Below are 21,825 nucleotides of genomic sequence, written 5' to 3'. Positions count from 1 at the left end.
GTATATGTCCTTGAGCTATTTTGACACTGCACGGTGTGTACTATAACTTCCTGAGAAGGCACAAGGGGAACACCATGAGCTAACCGTCAGCACTGTCTTTTCTTGTTGTCCCTGACAACTGACAAAGGAAAGGGGAGAAGGGCAGGCAACACAGTGACAATAACGTACTATCTCCTGGCTGTGTGTGTAACGTCAGCGCTGCCTTCAAGGGAGGTGTCGGTAATTGTATTGACGTCATGTAACCACCCTTTAAAACAACACTTGGCACAGGTCGCTTATCTCTGACTTGAGCCGCTTTATTCCGCTTTAACTGTCACCATTACCTGAGTCACACGCCGGGTCATTTCATTGACTGCAATTACTACATTATTCAGACACATTTAATTGTCAAAGCAAGTATATTTTTAGGAGAGTGATCACTCATGCTGTGACTTTCCCTCACATACACTTTCTCCCCACGCATGAGCAAACATGCTGTGTCTACAGTGTTGTGTCCTGTCTTGAGTACTTCAAACTCACAAACAATGTTCTCACATAGAAAAGGAAATGGTTGTCGTGTGACATGAGCCATTTCCTGTTGTTTCTGCTGTCTCCAGAACATCGCGCTTCCTCGTTTCAATACACTCAAGACCCATCCGTATATGTAGCCAAGGTCCAGAACTGCCCTCTCTGGGTTCTCAAGTTCAAATGAATAAGATTGCACAGAGGGCAAATAGAAAATGTATGTACTGGTGAACACCTTCGCTCCTGGTTCTTGGCTGTTATCTTATCATTTGTTCTGCGTCATGCATGGCGGGGCACTGATGTCATCACTCCGTCAGTTGCCACGAATAGCGGGAGACTGACAGGGATCCACAATGCACTGAAAGCTGCCCCCGTGGCATTTGATTCAGGTCATTGCCTTCTTCAGAGGCTGTGGTTTCATTACTCCAAGCCGCGTCCTTGTTGACACGTTTGGATTCATTCTGCTTAGTTGTATGTTTTCCAAGTTCACAATGAGTGTTGCTGACACTGTGCTTAAAATGTGGGCAGCTGCATGTGCTTTTCATACAGGGCCCTGTGCGGAGTTCCATGTGCTGCATTTTTTTTATGACAGTGATGTCATGTCTCACTCACTCTCAATCTGTAAATGTGTGCGTGTGTGTTTTGTGTTGGTTTGCGTCAAACCGGACTGAACCTAGATTAGGTTCTAATCTCCACTCTGAGTCTGGAAAGTTCCTTCATAGCATTCCCTTCTTTTCTTCCAAGTCATCTGAGAGATCATTACCCGCATGCTACACCACACACACTTCAAACCCACCTCCTCCCCCTACCCCCACCCTGTAGTTATACAACCACAATGCTGCAGAGTAATGATGAGTGTGTGTTGGAAAGGGATGGTGTCTTGCACAAAGCCTTGTGAGTCATTGTGAGTAAAGAGTGAGGGTGGCGCTAAAGATTATGCGATTGTGTATTCAGATTATCTTTTTACATTACATTACTTGTCAACGTTTGTGTGTTTGGAGCGGGGGGTCATTGCTGTGTGCTTGTCAGGGAGATGTTACTGGGCCTCTGTCCTGGCCGTGCACCTGTGGCCTCTCTCATTCCCCCAGCCTGACGCAATGCACTTCTACAGGACATGAGCTCATGCAGGAAACAGACACACACGCAAACACACACACACACACACATACACACACACACACACACACACACACACACACACACACACACACACACACACACACACACACACGCACACACATGCCAAAAGTGGAGCCGCCTGCCTCTTAAAGGGCCAGACACGCACATTCCTGGCCACCCTGCAGTTAACCTCACACAGAAGAACAAGAGAGCCTCTTCTATGCTTCTGTTGTACAAGGCACAACCCAGACATTCTAGCTCAAGCTTTACACTGCTAATGGTGCAAGATGTTTTTTGGACTCGTGAGACCTTGCAAAAATCCTCTTAGGTTGATTGACTTCAGTAATGCAGATGTTCTGGTTGTGTCTGTGCAGGAGGCTTTGCTGCTTTCTCCTCCTGCTTCCCCGGCCTGTGCGAAGGCAAGCCGGCCACTGCTCTTCCTATGAGCTTGTCCCAGCCCTGCTTGCCAGTGGCGAATGTAGGGCCCACTCGCATCCTGCCACACCTTTACCTGGGCTCCCAGAAAGATGTTCTCAACAAGGTTTGTAAGACACTACGACTTGTAAGGCGGCAGCTTACCCTAACTGAAGAAAACTCTGAAGGGATTTATACTTACTTATTGTTGCCAAAGTCATGTTTGGATGCCGTCTGTCTTTGAAGAATGCTGTCCTAAACATATTTCATCAAAAATATGCCTTGAGAACTCAACTAACCATTATGAAATAAAACTGGAATTCCAACAATTGTAGCATTACTATATTTCCTCCTGTTTTCTGGAAGTGGGGCAGCACCTTGGACGAACGTCTTCTTTATATCTCTGCAGGATTTGATGGCTCAGAATGGTATCACATACGTACTAAATGCCAGCAACACTTGCCCCAAGCCAGACTTCATCTGCGACAGCCACTTCATGCGCATCCCTGTCAATGACAACTACTGTGAGAAATTGCTTCCTTGGCTGGACAAAACAAATGAATTCATCGGTAAGCAGGAACAAGATGCATCTGTTGAGATTAGTAACATATGAGATGGTTTGTGCCATTAATTGTAACTAAAGACGGACAACAAAATCTAATACGACACGTACCATTGTCACTGCTAATAGTTTCAAGTCTAGTGTTGCAAACAATATCATCAGGTAGAAAACTTCCGTTCAGGAGACCTTCTGTCATCTCCCAGGAAAAGACAGGTTTCTTTCAATAGAGGCTGATTGTCAGCAGACTTTGTGCTGCTGCTATTGTGTGTATTAGGGTGGCCTAAGACCTACCTGTCATTTCCTCCAACAGACAAAGCCAAGGTGTCAAACTGCAGAGTCATTGTGCATTGCTTGGCTGGAATCTCGCGTTCAGCGACCATCGCCATTGCGTATATCATGAAGACAATGGGCCTGTCATCAGATGATGCCTACAGGTACGCTTACTCCTCCCACCCAGCCGAGCTAAGGTGACAGGCACGTTAAAAGGCAATTGCCTTTTGTATAAAATGTGCAGACTGTTACATGCAGTATGTGAGGCCTTTGCATGTATCATTATGTGCAAAAGGCAGGACCGTATTTTTCGCACTGTAAGGTACACATTAAAGACTTAAATTTTTTTTTAAAGGCTGACCATGCGCCTTCAATCGGATTTTTTTTAATATGTCATTCGTTGAAGGTGCGCCTTATAGTCCGTAAAATACGGTACTTTCATTTTCCTTTTATTTTAGGCAGGTTGCACATGACATTTGAGGCCCAACACTTAAGTGTCATGGGGTCCTTAGAATTTCTGAAAACTAGTCACACTGTGACACTTTTATTTTTTATTTTTTTACATGCAGTAAACATGTTTTTTATTTTTTTGCATCGGACAGGTTTGTAAAGGACCGAAGACCCTCGATATCCCCCAACTTTAATTTCCTGGGCCAGCTGCTGGAATTTGAGAAAGGCATACGTCTGCTCCAAGCGTTAACTTCAAGCTCTGATAGCAAGATACTTGAAGACCACACAAAGCAGAATTCTGAGCTCAACGATGTCACCACGCGCTTCGTGATGAACGGTCACCACAGTAACTATGACTCGACTCTGGTTGAGTCACAAAGCCCACCTGAGCCCAAGGCACCGTCTCCCGCATCCCTCCAGCAAGGCTTCAATGGCTTGCACCTCTCTGCGGAGAGGATCATGGACACCAATCGTTTGAAACGCTCCTTCTCCTTGGACATTAAATCTGTGTACTCCCCAAACAGTCCACACTCTGCTGCCATGGCACCAACACACTCTGAAGACGTCCCCAAGCTGTGTAAACTGGACAGCCCCGAAACAAGCACTTCCAATGGTGTCTGCTCTCAGTCACCCATATTGAACAGTCCCTGCTCTTCTGACTCCCCCTTCCCCTCCCCAGGCAGCGCAGGAAGCATCGGAGGTTTGGGGCACGGAGGGATCGAGGGGGTCCATCGGTCTTCTTCTTCGGCATCCAGACCCAGAAGGAAAGCCAAGCATAGCTCTGGCAGTTCACCGATCCGTTTCCAGCAACTCCCGCCACAGTCCCTCGGCCTGTCTCTTGACCATAAGGACGAGAACTTGAAAGGTTCCATGCTTCTGCCGCTTCCCTCCGTGGGTTCTGGGGTCATGTGGACCAAACACAGAGACACTGTCCAGGCCACCACCCCTGTGACTCCCACCACCGATGCCCCCTGGCCTTTTGGGGCCGAGGAGGGTGGTGAGATGGAGCTCGGCGGCGGAGGCGACAGCGGGGGAGCTGAGTCATCCGTGAGGTTCGGGAGCAGCTCGGCCTACGTGGCGTTTGGTTGCAGTGAAAGCGCGCGGTTACGAGACAAACCTCAGAAGGAGAAGCCTCTAATGCTGCAGCGAGAAAAGCGGGAAGAGCGGGCGAGCAACAGCAACTCGTCCACGGAGAAGCAATTCAAGCGTCGCAGCTGTCAGATGGAATTCGAGGAGGGCATCTCGGAGGCGCACACCCGGGAAGAACTGGGAAAAATTGGGAAACAGTCGAGTTTCTCTGGGAGCCTTGAGATAATTGAAGTGTCCTGACAGACAATATACGTTCACATCACAGAAAGAGACCTGTTTAGATGGACTGTGTCTACATCAAAGACGGTGTTCAAGACTCCCAACTGAATGATGGACAGGGATATGCTGCTTACTTGACCACAACCTTCTGAACTCTCTCCAGGCAATGACAGGCGTAGGTACTGACCTATGGTCAAAGGGCCCAGTCATTGAGTCATGTAAAATAACTTTGTTTTAGACATGGAGCGCGGACTCCAACCATCTGCCTGTGGTCTAGAGTAGTGTAGTTCTGATGGCTGATAGAAGTGGCGATCTGAACCAAGTGCCCCACATTACCCCAAAGAGTTCCACCACTTGTGTGTCCAAAAGCCTCAAAACGTCTCGCGCTTTTGTCCAGTCCAGCGCGATTGCAAGTTCATCCGTATGAGTGGTGACCTCGGAGCGGGTGTCGCCGCAGCACAAGGCGCGGCACTCGGGTCCTCTGAATGCAGCCAGAACAATGAGAGGGTCTCAGCCCTCCTCAACTTCCAGCAGTGACCCAAAAGCACAGTGACGCTGGTGCCCTCACTTCCAGTGTCAGTGATATCATGGCACTGAGGTTTCAGGTCACTGGCCACCATGCCGATGCTCCGTGTTCCCACATGTGGTGCCTGCTAAGCATGCATGCAAGCATGAAACGATGGCAACGAAGGACGAATAACTACATATACAATATGAATATACTGTGTATATACAGTGACTCAAAAGGACTTTTAATTTATTGTTCATTCAGGTAATGAGATATAATTTAATGTTTTGTGGATTGATTTCATTTTCTTTTTTCAGTTATTATTATTATTATTTGCTGTATGGTATTTATGAACATGTACAAGTACATCGATTCATCGGATTCAAGCAAGCAATATGTGCTGTTCCTTCTTCGGGGAGCGTGACGTATGACTTGGAAATGCACTTTTCTGCTTTCTGGTAACCAAGTTCTTTTGTCGGAGAGCGTGGAGATAGCAAGTGACATCTAAAACAAAACAGCAACAGTCTGTGATCATGGCTTTAACACATGAGCATTTTGTGCATGCCATCAGGGCAGCTGCTTGACAACAACTTTCTGAAGTGTACGCACAGTTTTTGAAGTTTTGGATAAGCCAATCACCCTCTCAAAGCTAGCTCCGGTGTTTCTCACCAAAGCTGAACCGAACTCACACACCGTACACTGTATGCACTTATTCCTATACAGGCAAAGCTTCAACCCTCACTTGGACACACACAATCTTTTTCTTTCCTTCTCAGGGGATCTTTCAGTGAGCCAAGCCCAGCACATCAGCACAAAACATGGACATCTCTGACATTTATCACTCTCTTTTCCCCTCAGACTTGATATAAACCCGTCAGTTATAAAATGGAAATGCCGCTCACCTGGTGCGAGATACTTATTTATTCATCGTGTAAAAAGAGTTGTCGTTTGACCCATGACTAGCATTTGACCTTGTGCTGCTACAACTTCTGACAGATTCCTTTTGTTTGCCCGAGGCTCGTAAATGAAGCTCCTAAATCCTTCCTCCGTGTTGTTTTTTAATTGAATTGAATTGTTGTTCCCATTATTTATGACATGTAACAATTATGAAGCAGGCTGTCCCGTTTGCTAAATCTATTGTTAGTGAACTATTATTACGGTTATTGGTATTCTTATTATCATGACAAAATTGTAAATAGCAACACATGGAAGATCACTGATGCATTTTTAAAGGGTAAATTCCGACACCTAGGATGCTTGACGCTTAATAAAAACATTAAAAAAAAAAAAAAACAAAAAAAACACCTCAGGTTATATTGAAAGGCTTTTCCTTCCCTGTACATGTTTTGTGAAAATGAGACAAAATACAGACATGACAAAATACAGCCTCTCCTCTGCTTCTGGTTTTTCTTCTTGCCATTTCTGATTACAAAGAGGAACTGAAGTGATATGTTTACACATGACGTGATGACAACTGGAGGCTGGAGTCTCACTATTGATTTTGTGTTGAACCAACTCCACTCTGACCACAAACACAAGTTTTTTTTTCTTTCCCTGAGATAGTGGTAATGTAAGAATCTTTTATATCTTGATGAAGATGGTGAATTATTTAAGAGCATTATTACCTCTAAAAATAATACAGTCACAATGAGGTTTTCGATGAAGGTAAGACCAAGAACATATCTGTATTATTTGTGGTCTAAGCTCAACAGTGGTCTTCCCGGCAATTAAAAATTCTGTAGTTGTGCTTCTATGGACCAGTGCTTTTCAAACTTTTTTTGAGCCAGGGCACATTTTTTACATTGGAAAAAGTTTGGGCACACTACTCACCAAATGTGTTATAAAATGATACTCTGAACAGTATATTTAATTACAATATAATTTCTCATTTTTTTATACTAAGTGTGAAACTACTAGCGATGAGAAGGTTTCTTCAGCCGTCATCTGTACAAAAGTGAAGGTTTCGGACGTTTCGCCTCCTATCCAAGAGACTTCGTCAGCGAACTAAAGTCTGACTGGTCGTATCGGCCCCATTTATATATCCCTAATGTCCAGACCTAGTGGCGCCGGACACAGCTATGATAGGTCCCTACTCTCAGGTTGGGGGGGGCGCGGGACCCCCCCCTGTGGCCCCACTGATTGTTCCTACATTCCTGACTAACGATTGGCCTATTACCCCCACTCCCCCCGGTATCACCTCATCAGCATAACGACCCTCATCAGCATTGCGAAAGTTGCCTAACCTGTTTTGCCTGAGCAGGCTATTGTATGAACGATCCAAATTGAACCTCACACCACCCGACCGGTTTAATGAAGGATTTTGTTGTTTTATAAGAATCGCCTCTTTTACCCCCCTTTCAAACCATCTATGTTCTTTCGCTAAGATTTTAACCTCATTGTCGTCAAATGAGTGGTTAGTAGCTTTTAGGTGCAAATGTACTGCCGATTGAGGCCCACTAGTATTATCCCTGCGATGTTGATAAAGTCTTTTTTTGAGAATTTGTTGAGTCTCCCCAATGTACTGCTCTTTACAATTTTCATTCTTACAATGTATGGAATAAACTACATTACTTTGTTTTTCATTTGGTAGCCTATCTTTTGGATGCACAATACATTGTAAGAATGAAAATTGTAAAGAGCAGTACATTGGGGAGACTCAACAAATTCTCAAAAAAAGACTTTATCAACATCGCAGGGATAATACTAGTGGGCCTCAATCGGCAGTACATTTGCACCTAAAAGCTACTAACCACTCATTTGACGACAATGAGGTTAAAATCTTAGCGAAAGAACATAGATGGTTTGAAAGGGGGGTAAAAGAGGCGATTCTTATAAAACAACAAAATCCTTCATTAAACCGGTCGGGTGGTGTGAGGTTCAATTTGGATCGTTCATCAGAATCAGAATCAGAATCAGAATACCTTTATTCGTCCCGCAATGGGGAAATTTGCAGTCCACAGCAGCAATTGAAGAGGGATGGGGTTGGGGTGGGAGTGAAAGGATAGAAAACAAGATATTCTAAGCATAACAAAATAAAAATGTCAACTGTATACTGTGCAAATGTAGATGTGCAAAAACCGTTCTATAAACAAGACTGTACATAGTGCAGAATCAAGAGATGCATTTAGATATATTGCAACAACCCATATTTACAAGTGTCCAGTTTTTTTTTTTTTTCATACAATAGCCTGCTCAGGCAAAACAGGTTAGGCAACTTTCGCAATGCTGATGAGGGTCGTTATGCTGATGAGGTGATACCGGGGGGAGTGGGGGTAATAGGCCAATCGTTAGTCAGGAATGTAGGAACAATCAGTGGGGCCACAGGGGGGGGGTCCCGCGCCCCCCCCAACCTGAGAGTAGGGACCTATCATAGCTGTGTCCGGCGCCACTAGGTCTGGACATTAGGGATATATAAATGGGGCCGATACGACCAGTCAGACTTTAGTTCGCTGACGAAGTCTCTTGGATAGGAGGCGAAACGTCCGAAACCTTCACTTTTGTACAGATGACGGCTGAAGAAACCTTCTCATCGATGGACCACTCCTGTACGACTGAGAGCTTACACAGATGTGAAACTACTAGGTAACTAGCTTTTAGTACTTTTTCATTTACCTTTGTGGGTTTTCTCATAAAGGTTACCTGTTTCTCTATATTTACACGCCGGGAACAAAATTGTCTGTCGGCTTGTTTTGAAGCGTCTGGTGTTTCATTTGGAGATGGAGTTAAACTTGCCCAGTACCATGGCGCTGCTGGATACCTTCTCGCCACACACCAGGCGTATTGGAGTCGGCGTCGTCTCATCCCCGGTGAAAGTAAATCCATACAGAAGATAACTTTCACTATATTCCTTTCAGCTCACCGTCTTTGTTTCTTTTTAACACCACTAATACTAGTGGCTTCATCCAGGTCAGAATCTTATACAAAGCCCAATTTGGAGTTTGCAGTTGCCCTTTTTAAAAAAAAATCTCCATGATTGTCACCACGACCTCCCACGTGCATCATTAAGTCTCTCGGAGGAACGAGATAATCAGCTAGGTGTTTCCACAACAATGAATATTTAATTACCTTCCCAGTATTGACAGCACGGACACCGGACAGTGACATAATTGCATGAATTGCATGTTACTTTTTTAGAACATTTAAAATGTTTTAAAAGTGACATTGGATAATTTCTCACGGCACACCTGGCGATTTCTCACGTCAAACAAGTGTGCCGCGGCACAATGGTTGAAAATCACTGCTTTAGACAACTCCCATTGTCCACTTCCATCCACCCATCCACGCATCCATCCATGGGTAATACAGAGCTAACATTGGACACCATTGGAAGCAATCAATGAACACAGTGAAAATTAAAGTGTGGGCTTTGACAGCCAATTATGTTTGTGGTGGGTTTCTTCTTTTTAGTCACTAGCTGCCAAAACATAGTTATACAGTGGACGATATACTATAACCCTTGCCAATTTACAATTGGGCATCTTCCCTATATTCCCAGTTGTTGTTTTTTTCAGTAGAATAAAGCTAAAACAAATCGCTGATCAGCACTGATACCATTTGTACATTTTTGTGCTTTCTGCAGTGCACCAAGATGTTTCCTGCTCCAAAGGCAGTATGCTAACAAGGTATTTGCTAGCACTGATTTCCAGCCAGCTTAATAGTGGACAGGAGCAAGGTGGTACAGTTCAGGTCGGACAGGCAGGCCAGGATGAGGATGTGCATGTGTTTAATTACTTTCCAATTTATGTTAAATTGGAGTCACTGATTAACTCAAAATGAACAGAGCTGTTGAAGGTGGCTTTAGCCGACATTTTGGTGGTCAAAGCTTCCAGCACAAGCCATTGTCCACACCGCAAAATTGATTAAAAAGATCACAAGAAAACACGTCATTGAGGCTGCCAAGGGGTAGACACCAAGAAGAGCTACAGGGATTTCTTCAATACAGACTGTTTAATACACGTGACAGCAATCTCTGTTCTTCATGTGACTTGGTTGCTTGGTAGGATGGCAAAACAAACGCATGTGAGAAAAATGTGTTTTGATCTGATCATCAATCACAAGCATGAAAAGCAAGGAATGTTTTTGGAACTCAGTTTGTGGTATTTTCTTGGTTTAAATAATAAATATTGGCAGTTGACAAAATTAGGAGGCATTCATTTATTCATTTTTTTCCAAAGGCACTGGGAGTAGTAGCCTGCAGCAAAAGAGTGCCACAAAAGTTATTGCATTACTGCAATGAACAGTCACCAACCTATGGTGTATTTTTCTTGGTTTTATTCGTATTTATGTTACTTCCAGGTTGAGTGAACGCTGGTGCGTGTGGCTGCCGCTACTCACCCACAGAAAATATAACCTGTGACTGTTAAGTGTCCTTGAGAGTTTTGAAAGGCGCTTATAAATGAAATGTATTATTATTATTATTATTATTATTATTATTATTATTATTATTATTAACAATGGCCAATTAAAGTGACATGGCCTTGTCATGTTATGGTACACATTAGGAAGAAGCCATGAAGAAATGAAGGCAAAGAGGGAACATCTCTGACTCAATGTCTGGTTAGCATTACGCTACTTCCTCTTTGAAATCCCGGCACAGCAATCTTTTCAGGACTGTTTTGCATTGAACCATCTTCCTCATTCCTATTCTCAATGGAACATTTTGCTGTCATGTGAAGTGTGAACAATAGTCTACGGTCGCCACTGGGGGATGAGAGGATGAGATGAGGTCACAATGAGTGCTGTTTTCGCCCAGACCAGGCAACTTTTTTTGCATCCTCTAACAAAGGCAATTTTGGTTTCATGATGTCATGGTGGAATGTCAGCTCACACAATCAACTAACATGTGCAAGCAAAGCTCCATAGAAGCAAAAGAGCTTGTGGGTGCAATGTTGCTTAAATGAGCCAATCAGGGGGGGCACGCTGAGGTAATTGACTTATCGGCCTCTCCAGCTGAGACCCACTATTTTGTGTGTGTCGATGTGGATGTGTGAGAGAGACAATGAGGTGGCTTTTTTCTCCACCCTTTATGGGAACCCTCCACAATGGGATATTATTAACTGTTAAAGTGTATTTTTGCCAGTTGTACTAGGTATAAAAAAGTCAACACACCCTTGTTAAATTACTTCAACAAAAAAAGACAGAATGGAGATCACAACTCGTCTGTGTAAGCTCTCAGTCGTACTTTTTTGAAGGTGTCGGACGTTTCGCTTTTTATCCAAGATGCTTCTTCAGCGAACTAAAGTCTTACTGGTAGTATCGGCCCAACATATATATATCCCTAATGTCCAGACATGGCGGCGACGGACACTGCTATGATAGGTCCCTACTCTCAGGTTGGGGGGAGCAGAGGACCACTCCCTGCGGCCCACCGATTGTTCCTACATTCCTGACTAACGACTAGCCTGATTGCCCCACTCCCTCCCCTCATCAGCATTACGAATGTTGCCTAACCTATGTTGCCTAAGCAGGCTATTTTATGAACGATCCAAATTGAACCTCACCCCACCAAACCAGTTTGATGAAGGATTTAGTTGTTTTATGAAAATCGCTTCTTTTACTCCCCTTTCAAACCATCTATGTTCTTTCGCTAAGATTTTACCCTCATTGTCGTCAAATGAGTGGTTGCTAGCTTTTAGGTGCAAATGTACTGCCGATTGAGGCCCACTTGTATTATCCCTGCGATGTTGATAAAGTCTTTTTTTGAGAATTTGTTGAGTCTCCCCAATGTACTGCTCTTTACAATTTTCATTCTTACAATGTATGGAATAAACTACATTACTTTGTTTTTCATTTGGTAGCCTATCTTTTGGATGTACTAATTTTTGCCTTAAAGTGTTTATCGGTTTCAAATAAGTAGGAAAAACTGAGTTTCTGAAAAACTACAAAGAGTCCTTTGGAAACACAAAATTCCTACTGGGCCTCAATCGGCAGTACATATGCAAGTACCGATGACGGCTGAAGAAACCTTTTCATTGATGGAGATCACAACTGTGTCCACCAATTTGGGGTTAACACCCACATCAATTAAATGTTGTATCGCTAATCTTCAATACAATATTCAATACATATCTTCTTTTCCTTTGGGCTTTTCCCTTCAGGGATCGCCACAGCGAATACAGTGTCCTCCATGTAACCTGGTTTTGTGAGTCCTCTTCTCACACCATGCAGCTACCTTCATGTCATCGTTGACAACATCTATAAACCTCCTCTTAGGTCTTCCTTTCGGTCTCCTGCCTGGGTGTTTAAGGCTCAGCATCCTTCTTCCGATATAGTCACTCGCTCTCCTCTGGAAATGTCCAAACCGTCTCCGTCCGGCCTCTCTGAATTTCTCTCCAAAGCACACACAATGATTATATATCCCGTCTTGCAGCGACTTCTCTTCATTGCTCTCCTTTCCAGAACGAACCTCCACCTCTCTATAGTTTCTCCCCCACCTGTTCCCTACTCTCGCAACAGATCACAATGGCATCTGCAAATATCATCGTCCAAGGAGATTCTTGTCTAACATCATCTGTCAGCCTGTCTGTCCATCACCATAGCGAATAAGAAAGGGGTCAGAGCTGAGTCACACCCCCACCTTGAATTCCTCAGTCACACCGACAGCACACCTCACAACTGTCTTACAGTCATGATACATGTCTTGCACCGCTGTGACATACTTTTCCGTCACTCCAGACTTCCTCATGCAATACAACAGTTCTTCTCTGGGCGCCCTGTCAGACGCTTTCTCCAGATCTACAAAGACACAATGCTTGCCACTCAATTTCCATTTAGTCACTAATTTGTTTTGCCTGTAGTGTCGTGTTTGTGTGCTCCCCATGTGTAAAAATTTCTCCATGTCACCAGGGAGAAGACAGCTCTTTTCGATGGCCGCCGGATGATGTGTGGCTGATTCGCCTGCGCCCCGACATGTGCGTGCATGTGTGAACTTTGCCGCTCACATTAGCCGGTGATGGCTGCCAGACGCGTCCATGCCGAGGGGCGGCCTGACGCCTTTTTTGCAGTCGGAAACTCTTAGCGAGTGTTACGTCAATGGGGCACCAGCACTCTTTTCCACTTCCACACGTGCGCTATACTTAACATTCACCTACTTTCTCTTGTTCTTCGGTTTCTTTCATGTGAGTGATGTGTCGACTGGAGCCGCTTGAGAAGCTTACTATAAATAGTTAAAAGCTTAGGAATACACACAGAGATCAGAAGTTTTTGTTGGCCTTGTTTTGAGATGGGTCGTTGTATTTTTTGGTAGTAATCCATGTTTTATGTTTAGAAGAATATACAATGATACCTCAGCTCACGAACATAATTGGTTGCCATAAAGTGTGTGTAAGGCGAAAAGTTCATCTTCCGAACATTTATTTCCCATAAGAAACCATTAAAATGAGAATAATCCGTTCCCAGGTCCCCATAAAACATACATTTCTACTAAATAAGCCTTAAAACTAAACAAAAATGTACCTTATTTTATGTATAATAAATTTGCTATTGTATTGTAATTAAAGAAATAAACTGTACTGTATAATAAAGTCATTTTATTTACCTTTGTGATGGTAGTTGTCAATGGATGATGAACTTCCAGGTTGCCTCTTGATAATATCCGAGTGAAGTTGCCGTGCTTTCTCGGCGATAATACCCTCACTCACACTGTCCCTTGTGAGCTGCTTTTCATTAATCAAAATCAACAGAAGTGTTTTTACCTCTTCTATTGCCTGAGACTATTGCTTAGACAACACAGAAACACACACACACACACACACCCTTAGTAGCTTCCTTGTTCTTAAGGATGGTAGCAATGGTAGATTTAGTGTCCTGGTACTGGCACGCTGAGTCTCAATCGGCAGTACATTTGCACCTAAAAGCTAGCAACCACTCATTTGACGACAATGAGGTTAAAATCTTAGCGAAAGAACATTGATGGTTTGAAAGGGGGGTAAAAGAAGCGATTCTTATAAAACAACAAAATCCTTCATTAAACCGGTCTGGTGGGGTGAGGTTCAATTTGGATCGTTCACACAATAGCCTGCTTAGGCAAAACAGGTTAGGCAACATTCGTAATGCTGATGAGGTGACACCGGTGGGAGTGGGGCAAATAGGGCAGTCGTTAGTCAGGAATGTAGGAACAATCAGTGGGGCCACAGGGAGTGGTCCTCTGCTTCCCCCAACCTGAGAATAGGGACCTATCATAGCTGTGTCTGGACATTAGGGATATATAAATAGGGCCGATACGACTAGTCAGACTTTAGTTCGCTGACGAAGCCTCTTGGATAGGAGGCGAAACGTCCGAAACCTTCAAATTTGTACAGATGACGGCTGAAGAAACCTTCTCATCGATATATTAGCAAAAGTACACTCGATAACAAACCCCGTCCGCACTCAAAGAAAGGGGGTGACGAAAACTAGTCCGCCAGCCACCGTGGTGCTGTTCGACCGTGTGGTTTGGTTCGTCCGCCGAAAACCAGTTCATCAGCCGAGATGATATGCTCGCGAATGTTCGTGAGGCAAAAAGTTTGTGAGCTGAAGCGTTCGTCAGCGGAGGTGTCACTGTACTTAGAGGCAAATAAAATTTACAATTTACAAAATGATAGATTGTATGTTTTTTTACATTAATAATTCCTTTTACATCTCATTTTGCAGTTTTTGGAAGTAAATTAATTTAAGCAACAAAAAACCTGAGGATCCATTTGGGAGCCGAAAGAGCCGGTTCTTTTTGGTGAGCCGATCCAAAAGTGCCGCAATTCCCATCACTATTTCATGTGTTCTGCTCTGAAGTGGCAGCAGCGCTGAATTGCATTCTTTTCCATGCGTCACAAGGGGATGACTCCCAATAACATTTTAAGGCACTGTCTACACACAGAAGAATCTTAGTCCCGCAGCCTGGAAGTACTGTTTAGTTTACACCCTGCCAGTACCCCCTACTTCAAATGAACCCTTCGTCTTTCATTCCCGTTAGCCTCTCACGCAACTGGAAGTACATAGTCAGGGTTTCCCCTCACAATAGCTTAGTGCCACTCAAATATTTTCCAAGGGCAGCACGGTGGAGAGTGGTGAGTGTATATACCTCACACTTCTGGGGTTCGTGTACTGAATCCCGGTTCTGGCCTTCATGTGCGGAGTGGGTATGCTTTCCCCATCATTGCGTGTGAACCATAATTGCGTGTGAACCATAATTGTTACACTTTACTTTTAATGAGATTTTCTGTCCTCTGTATAATCTAAAATCCTAGTAGCTATTTGTTGTAGCTGAAATACGCAGTCTAAATAACTCATTCTTCAAAAATGCGCCATTGAATGTTTAAAAATAGGATAAAATAGAATACAGTACAATACATATTGATTTATATAGCGCTTTTACAACAGATAACAGTAAGGGTATCATTTTTGTCGAGACCACATACCTAAATAACTTCAATGGTCTGATTCGTAGCATCCGCTCATTTTGATCTATTTTTGCAATTAATACCATGATTTGTGTGGTTACCAAAAATTTTGCCCATGGATGCAGTATGAATTGACAATGGGAGATGTTGCTGTATTTGAAAAGAAAATGTTGTTAAACATTGTTTGTATTGCGATATTGTTTGTAATGGTATCATATCTGACGCAGGATAACTCCAAACCACAGGTGTCAAAGTCAAGGCCCGGGGGCCAAATCCGGCCGGACACATCATTTTTAGTGGAATTCCATGATGCTTGCAAATTGCCAAACAATCGTTCGTTTGGCAATTTGCATACTCGGCACGGCAGCCAATCAGAAGGCTGTTTCGTGCTTCGGACTATCGCGTGACTGTAAAGTGTACTTGAGCGTTTTGAAAGGCGCTTAGAAAGAGCAGTCCATGTGGCTTTTAGCAGACAACGCAATGCAAACATTGCATTGTGCACCATGACAACAAACGACAACTGGAGCAAAATCTTCAACAAGGGATATTTACCATAAATTAAGCAAGGGAGCATTTGTGGTAGGTACTTTCTTCATTTAAAAAAATCCTTTATGCTTCGCAACAATGTTTTTTTTTTTTTTTGTGATTAGTCGTCTTATTGTGTTTCAAGTTGTGAAAAATGGGGCAGGCAACTTTATGGCTGGGCAGGCAACTTTTAAGAGTTGTCCGCTAACTTCGGTCATGAGTTTCAGACACTGTCTAAACCTTTATTTATTATGTAATGTATATATTTTTTGAATTTCAAAATGATTCACTTCCTCAGCATGGCTTTTAATGGATGCTGAGTCATTTTTGCCGAAGCATATTCAGGACAGTTGCATTGTTGGATATTGGATAGGAGTGTGTTGAAACTGAGTCATTGTGGAAATTGAACTTTTTGTCAATGTTGACAGAAACTTTAAAAAGAGCAATTTTACTCTCTTATCTTCTGTCTCGTAGCCCAAGACAGACTGTCATTTAGCCATTTTTGTGTCAAAAATTTGATTGCTCAATGATATGACTCCATCATTCATGATGTTCATCCATCCATCCCTTCATTTTGTATACTTTTTTCCCACTTTGTTTACCGCTGTTTCACATTGGTCAACCGTAAATTTTAATATGCGATTATTTTGACTCAACTGCTTCTCATTGCTTACCGTGATGGGGCCAAAAAGCTAACAGAAATTGTGCAAGTGTAGGGGGTTAGAAACGACCTCTGTTATTGTATGTTAGTCGATTAGACTACCAAATCAGGAGAGGGCGCTACGCGCCTGTGAATGGAACAGAGGAAGGCGATGTAGGCTCAGCTCACGCATGCGCAGTTGTGATAAATGCCGTTGTGTGAAGCTGATTAACACGGTTGTCTCGTGTCGTCTTTCCTCGTCGTTCACAGTGCTACCTGCCTGTGAAGCGCTTTGGACCGACCCAGGTATCCCCTAGGCCTGAGGCCGGTTACAATTGGGGGCTCGTCCGGGATCGAGTCAGAGACGGACCTGGATCTACCTGAGGCGCCGATTCTGTAGGTTTAACAACTTGGGCAAAGTGTTTGGTTAGTGCGGTCACTTGTGCAGTCAGCTCGAGAATGGCAGCACGGTTAGCCTGTAATTCAGAGTCAACTTTGGTCTGGTTAATCTGGTCAGTTTCATTAGTTTGAGCAGCATGGACATTCACGGATCGATTTTTAGTCACAGTACTGAGGCGTTTCACCCTCTCAGCCTCTTCACTTGTGGACTTGGTAAGTTGTTCTAACAGGACATCATCACGAACCTGTAAATCGGTAAGGAATGGTTTGAGATCACATCTGACATGATAATTCTTCTCATTTAGCCCTTGATAGAGTGTGTGCAGAAATGTACCTTGGACAAGTTTTTGATCGTAACCAAAATCTGCACCTGGTTGTTGTGACTCAAACATAATTCTTTGCTTCAAACCCATCAGTCTATATAAAAATTGCTGTGGGGACTCACTGTCTCGCTGCTGAGCGGTACTGAGTTCGTTGAAGAGCTCAGAGCTGCTCTTATCTCTGATATGTGATCGTAAAATTGTTTTTAACCGTGACATTGTAAGACGTTCTGTATCACTTAGCATGTCTCGGAATGTTCCAGGTTTAGTTATCTTCGACACAGTGCGGATAACCTCAGACTCGCTAAACCCTTCTTGTAGTCCCTCATCCATTTGTCTACACAGGCTACAGTATGACAGTTCAGACCCGGTGTCAGAAATCTGACCACCATAAATTTTGAACTCCCTCCGTGGAAACAGAGCAGCTACATCTGTGTACTTCACCACCTGCTCCCCCATACCGGAGGATAAGCCGGCATGTTCAGGAGGAGCACCACCTGAACTGTTGGCGATGATCCTGAATGGCGATGGAGTGGTGACGTTCCTGCCCGGTGTGTGGATGTCTCTCGGTGGAAGATATGGAACCTCAACTTCTCCTCTCAGGTCAGCTCCTTCCCCAATAGGTTCCTCCGGGGCATCTAGGAGCTCGCTGATCATGTCATCGAGGTGAAGGAGTTGAGACATGCCTTCATCTTCTATGTGTTTTAATTTGTCACCTCTGACGTAGTCAATAATCACATCAAACAGTTCTGGTTCACTAAGGGCCGCAAGGTCCTCAGTATCACTCTCATCCACTGCGCCGGCAACAGTTAGTAGCTGATTGACATTCAAAGCTAATAGTCTCTTTTGGATCTTGAAAACCAATACCCGTCGTGGAGTTGTGGGAGCCATCGTTAGCCCCTGAAGCCGCTACTCTCTGGAGAACGGACAGCACTACAGTCTTCCCTGAAGCTTTAGGCACAGGTTCTCTTCGTAGCAGCTCCCACTCTGCCCACAATCCCGGACGAGCCCCCAATTGTAACCGGCCTCAGGCCTTGGGGATACCTGGGTCGGTCCAAAGCGCTTCACAGGCAGGTAGCACTGTGAACGACGAGGAAAGACGACACGAGACAACCGTGTTAATCAGCTTCACACAACGGCATTTATCACAACTGCGCATGTGTGAGCTGAGCCTACATCGCCTTCCTCTGTTCCATTCACAGGCGCGTAGCGCCCTCTCCTGATTTGGTAGTCTAATCGACTATGTTAGTCGGTTGTCTCGTGTCGTCTTTCCTCGTCGTTCACAGTGCTACCTGCCTGTGAAGCGCTTTGGACCGACCCAGGTATCCCCTAGGCCTGAGGCCGGTTAGACAAGCAGATATTTTCATAATATTGATGTAAATTCTGTGTGATTTAAATTATTCCTCACAGAAACAAGTACCAAAATCTTGAGTTTTTGCTTCATTAGAATTATTCGATACTGCCACCTACTGTTAAAACGAATGTTACTTTGCATACATGGTTTCCAAACTTTTCTTGGGCTAAGGAACGTAATTGACATGGGAAAAATCTCACCGTATAAAACTAAGGCCACCAAAGTACAGCACAGGATACTGAAATTGTGATGATGGGTGGCGGTCATAATGTGAGCTTTTGATTGTTCAGCCTGTCACTCTACACATCGCTGGGATAGGGGACGGGAGATACAATGTTTTGAGTATCTAAATACTTTTCAGACCACTCGAGAAAAATTGGATAATTTCCCGCAAGAATAAAATAGAATACATCCCGATTTATATAGCGCTTTCACAACAGTTTAAGTTGAAACAAAAAGCTCACAAAACAGTTAACATAAAGGAAAATAAGAAACAACACATAACACAAGTCATCCGAGGAGCTTTCATGGCACTTTAATATGGTTGTGGATCAATGGCTGACAGGAGTGGGTGTTCTCAAGGATTCCGCCAAGTCGTCATCCAAAGGAAAATAAGATTTTGTCAAGTTTATAGTAACGCTCATTCACAATTCCAACATCTTTTTCAATCCCTGTCCTTTTTTTGTGAAGTTGTGTTTTCCCAATTCTGGTGTGGATTATCACCAGATCCTGATTCCTCTCAAGTTCCTAAAACAGAGGCTACATGTTAGATTAACTGCTTCTCCAAAAATTTATCAATGGCAATTGTTGTTTGCCGATACAGTATGACCTGAGGCTGCGGCTGGCTCACGGCCAGTCCAGCGTGTCAAATGTTAAATGCTGCATGACAGTCCTGATATATTTTTGTCTCTGTATCGCCCTTGATCAGCTCCATCAGCACTGTGTGCCCCTGTCAAAACACACACCCGTGCAGGGACATGTGCATACACTTCTGCTTTAGTCAGCAACGGTGCATACTGCAATGTGTATCCTATAGCTCACCATCTGCACCTCCAAAACCGCATCCCTCAGGTGAATGTGTCAGTGCTGACTGAGATCTTTCAATGTTGTCTGGAATTATGCTGGGATGCAGATTCAAAAGCAAACGCAGTAGTTCTTTTCCATTCACATAAAGATGGACACTTTTGTTGTCATCATATTTCATGATTAAAAGTGCTTCCCGGTAATTTATTTTTAAACTGAAGAATGTTTAAAATGGACAGCCCGGTGGGTGAGATGTTAGCACATTGACCCACAGTTCAGTCGTTGTGGATTCAATTCCAACTCCGGCCATCCTGCATGGAGTTTGTATGTTCTTCCCGTTTTCTCTGGGTAATCTGCTTTTATCCCACGTTCCAAAATCAGGTATTGGAGATCAATAGAACACTCCAAATTGTCTCGGGCTGTGAGTGTGAATGGTTGTTCGTTTCTACGTGCCCTGCGATTGGCTGAAAATCGGTTCAGGGTGTCCCTCGCCATTGTGAGGATAAAGCGGATCAGAAAATGACTGTCGTGGTTCATTTAGTCCTCCCCTTGGGATCAGTAGTACTGATAAAAATATGTTGCATATCAGATTTCATTGCATATTTGTCATTCCTCAAGTAAATACATCTTTTATTATGTTTTTGCATTCAAGAGGCTGTGGGTCTGCATTCTTCATAAGTCTTCATGCTCGCCGAATGCGTGCAGGGAGTTTGGTTTCTCCCTTACTCTTGTTTCCTGTCACAATCCATAAACTATTATATTCCCCAATACTCTACTGTAATTTACTCCTGAAATGTCCACCTCTATGTTCCGCCTCATTCTCAAAGTCGCCCAAAAAATGGAAAAAATAATAATAATCATGAAGCACCTATATGTTGTTATTTTTGTTTTCTTCGGATAGTTTTGTGCATGGTTCCATATGCGCCCCTTGACCCCTCCCAGAAGCACTGATGAAAAATGGTCACCCCCCTCCAGCGTTGAAATTGTCCACCACCCCCTGCACCATCAGAGACATTCCTGAAAAATTACGATTTTATGAAGTTGATTATTTCCAATTCAAACGCATATGCCGTAAACCTTCCTCCAAGCACGGCATTTTAGTCATGCACGTCTTGGGTTTTCCATCCATATTTGCCCCATATATGTTAGCTATTTAATAAGGAGTTCACATGACGCATAGTGCAAACCCTCAAAGTTACTGCTTCCTCGGTTGTTGATAACCTGTAGATGACATTGTACAAGTATTGTCTGCTGACAGACTGCTTGTTCTTGTATCGTTTTTGACCCTTCAGCCTCATGCAAGCTATTTCTGTCAAGTTGCCTGTGGCTGGAAGTGAATCATGTCTGATCTGCTTGAGAGACAAAGAAAGAAGGCTGGGGGCGATCACAGTGTCGCCATGGAACATTTACTGCTTTAAAACGGCATGTTTTTACTGTTCCGCTTGTTATTCGCCATTTGATTTGCCAGAGGCATGATTGCTTTGCTCCTCCTTTTTGAAAAGCCCCAATTGTTGTTAGGAAAGCCGACGGTACACAGTTCCTTTTGCTTTCCTTTTCCATTCTGTCTTTTTCTAGCCGACGCACTGTTGACGGCGATGCATGAAGAAATTGCCTCTTGCCAGCCACCTCCTCTTTCCAGCATGATTGCTCTGGAGCCAGGTACTGCACAGTCTGCAGACATGACTAATGTGGCTTAGGCTGATTCATAGATTTGCGCATCAGGCGTCGGTGTGGAGCCAGAAGTGACACAAGAACACACAACACACACCGTGAAGAATCAACGTAGAAATGGACAGACTCGGTGGTGCCAACACAGACACACAAACGACCGCTATGAGTGTCTGTGTATCGTGCGGTCAGTATTGATAGGCTATTAGATGAGATCAGGCTGCTAAAAGTAAATGACACATACTGGATATTTCAACATAAGAAAAACAATGTCCGTTTAAATCATCAGCTATTCTGACAAGGTTAATAAAAATATGTTTTAACTCTTATGCGCCCTCAAACCTGATAACATGAAAAGTTACCCACCGTAGTAACTACTGTCCCCGAA

General features: G+C 43.7%; 1 protein-coding gene across 5 annotated transcripts in view; it reads left to right on the top strand.

Moving 5' to 3' along the window:
* Positions 1-6,520, top strand: part of dusp8a (dual specificity phosphatase 8a) — a 53,179-nt gene extending 46,659 nt beyond the window's left edge. For all 5 annotated transcript variants that reach the window (XM_088997265.1, XM_088997263.1, XM_088997264.1 and 2 more), the window contains 4 exons: positions 1,998-2,164; positions 2,447-2,606; positions 2,910-3,033; positions 3,472-6,520. In XM_088997265.1, the coding sequence (XP_088853391.1) occupies positions 1,998-2,164; positions 2,447-2,606; positions 2,910-3,033; positions 3,472-4,648 (1,628 nt within the window). In that variant the 3' untranslated portion in view covers positions 4,649-6,520. The remainder of the gene's footprint in view (positions 1-1,997; positions 2,165-2,446; positions 2,607-2,909; positions 3,034-3,471) is intronic.
* The last annotated feature ends 15,305 nt before the right edge of the window (positions 6,521-21,825 follow it).

The sequence above is a fragment of the Hippocampus bargibanti genome, linkage group LG05 (assembly GCF_051943395.1).
Source record: "Hippocampus bargibanti isolate YZ-2025 linkage group LG05, ASM5194339v1, whole genome shotgun sequence".
Lineage (NCBI taxonomy): Eukaryota > Metazoa > Chordata > Actinopteri > Syngnathiformes > Syngnathidae > Hippocampus > Hippocampus bargibanti.
Note: the sequence above shows the minus strand (reverse complement) of the source record. Positions and strands in the feature narration are given on the sequence as shown.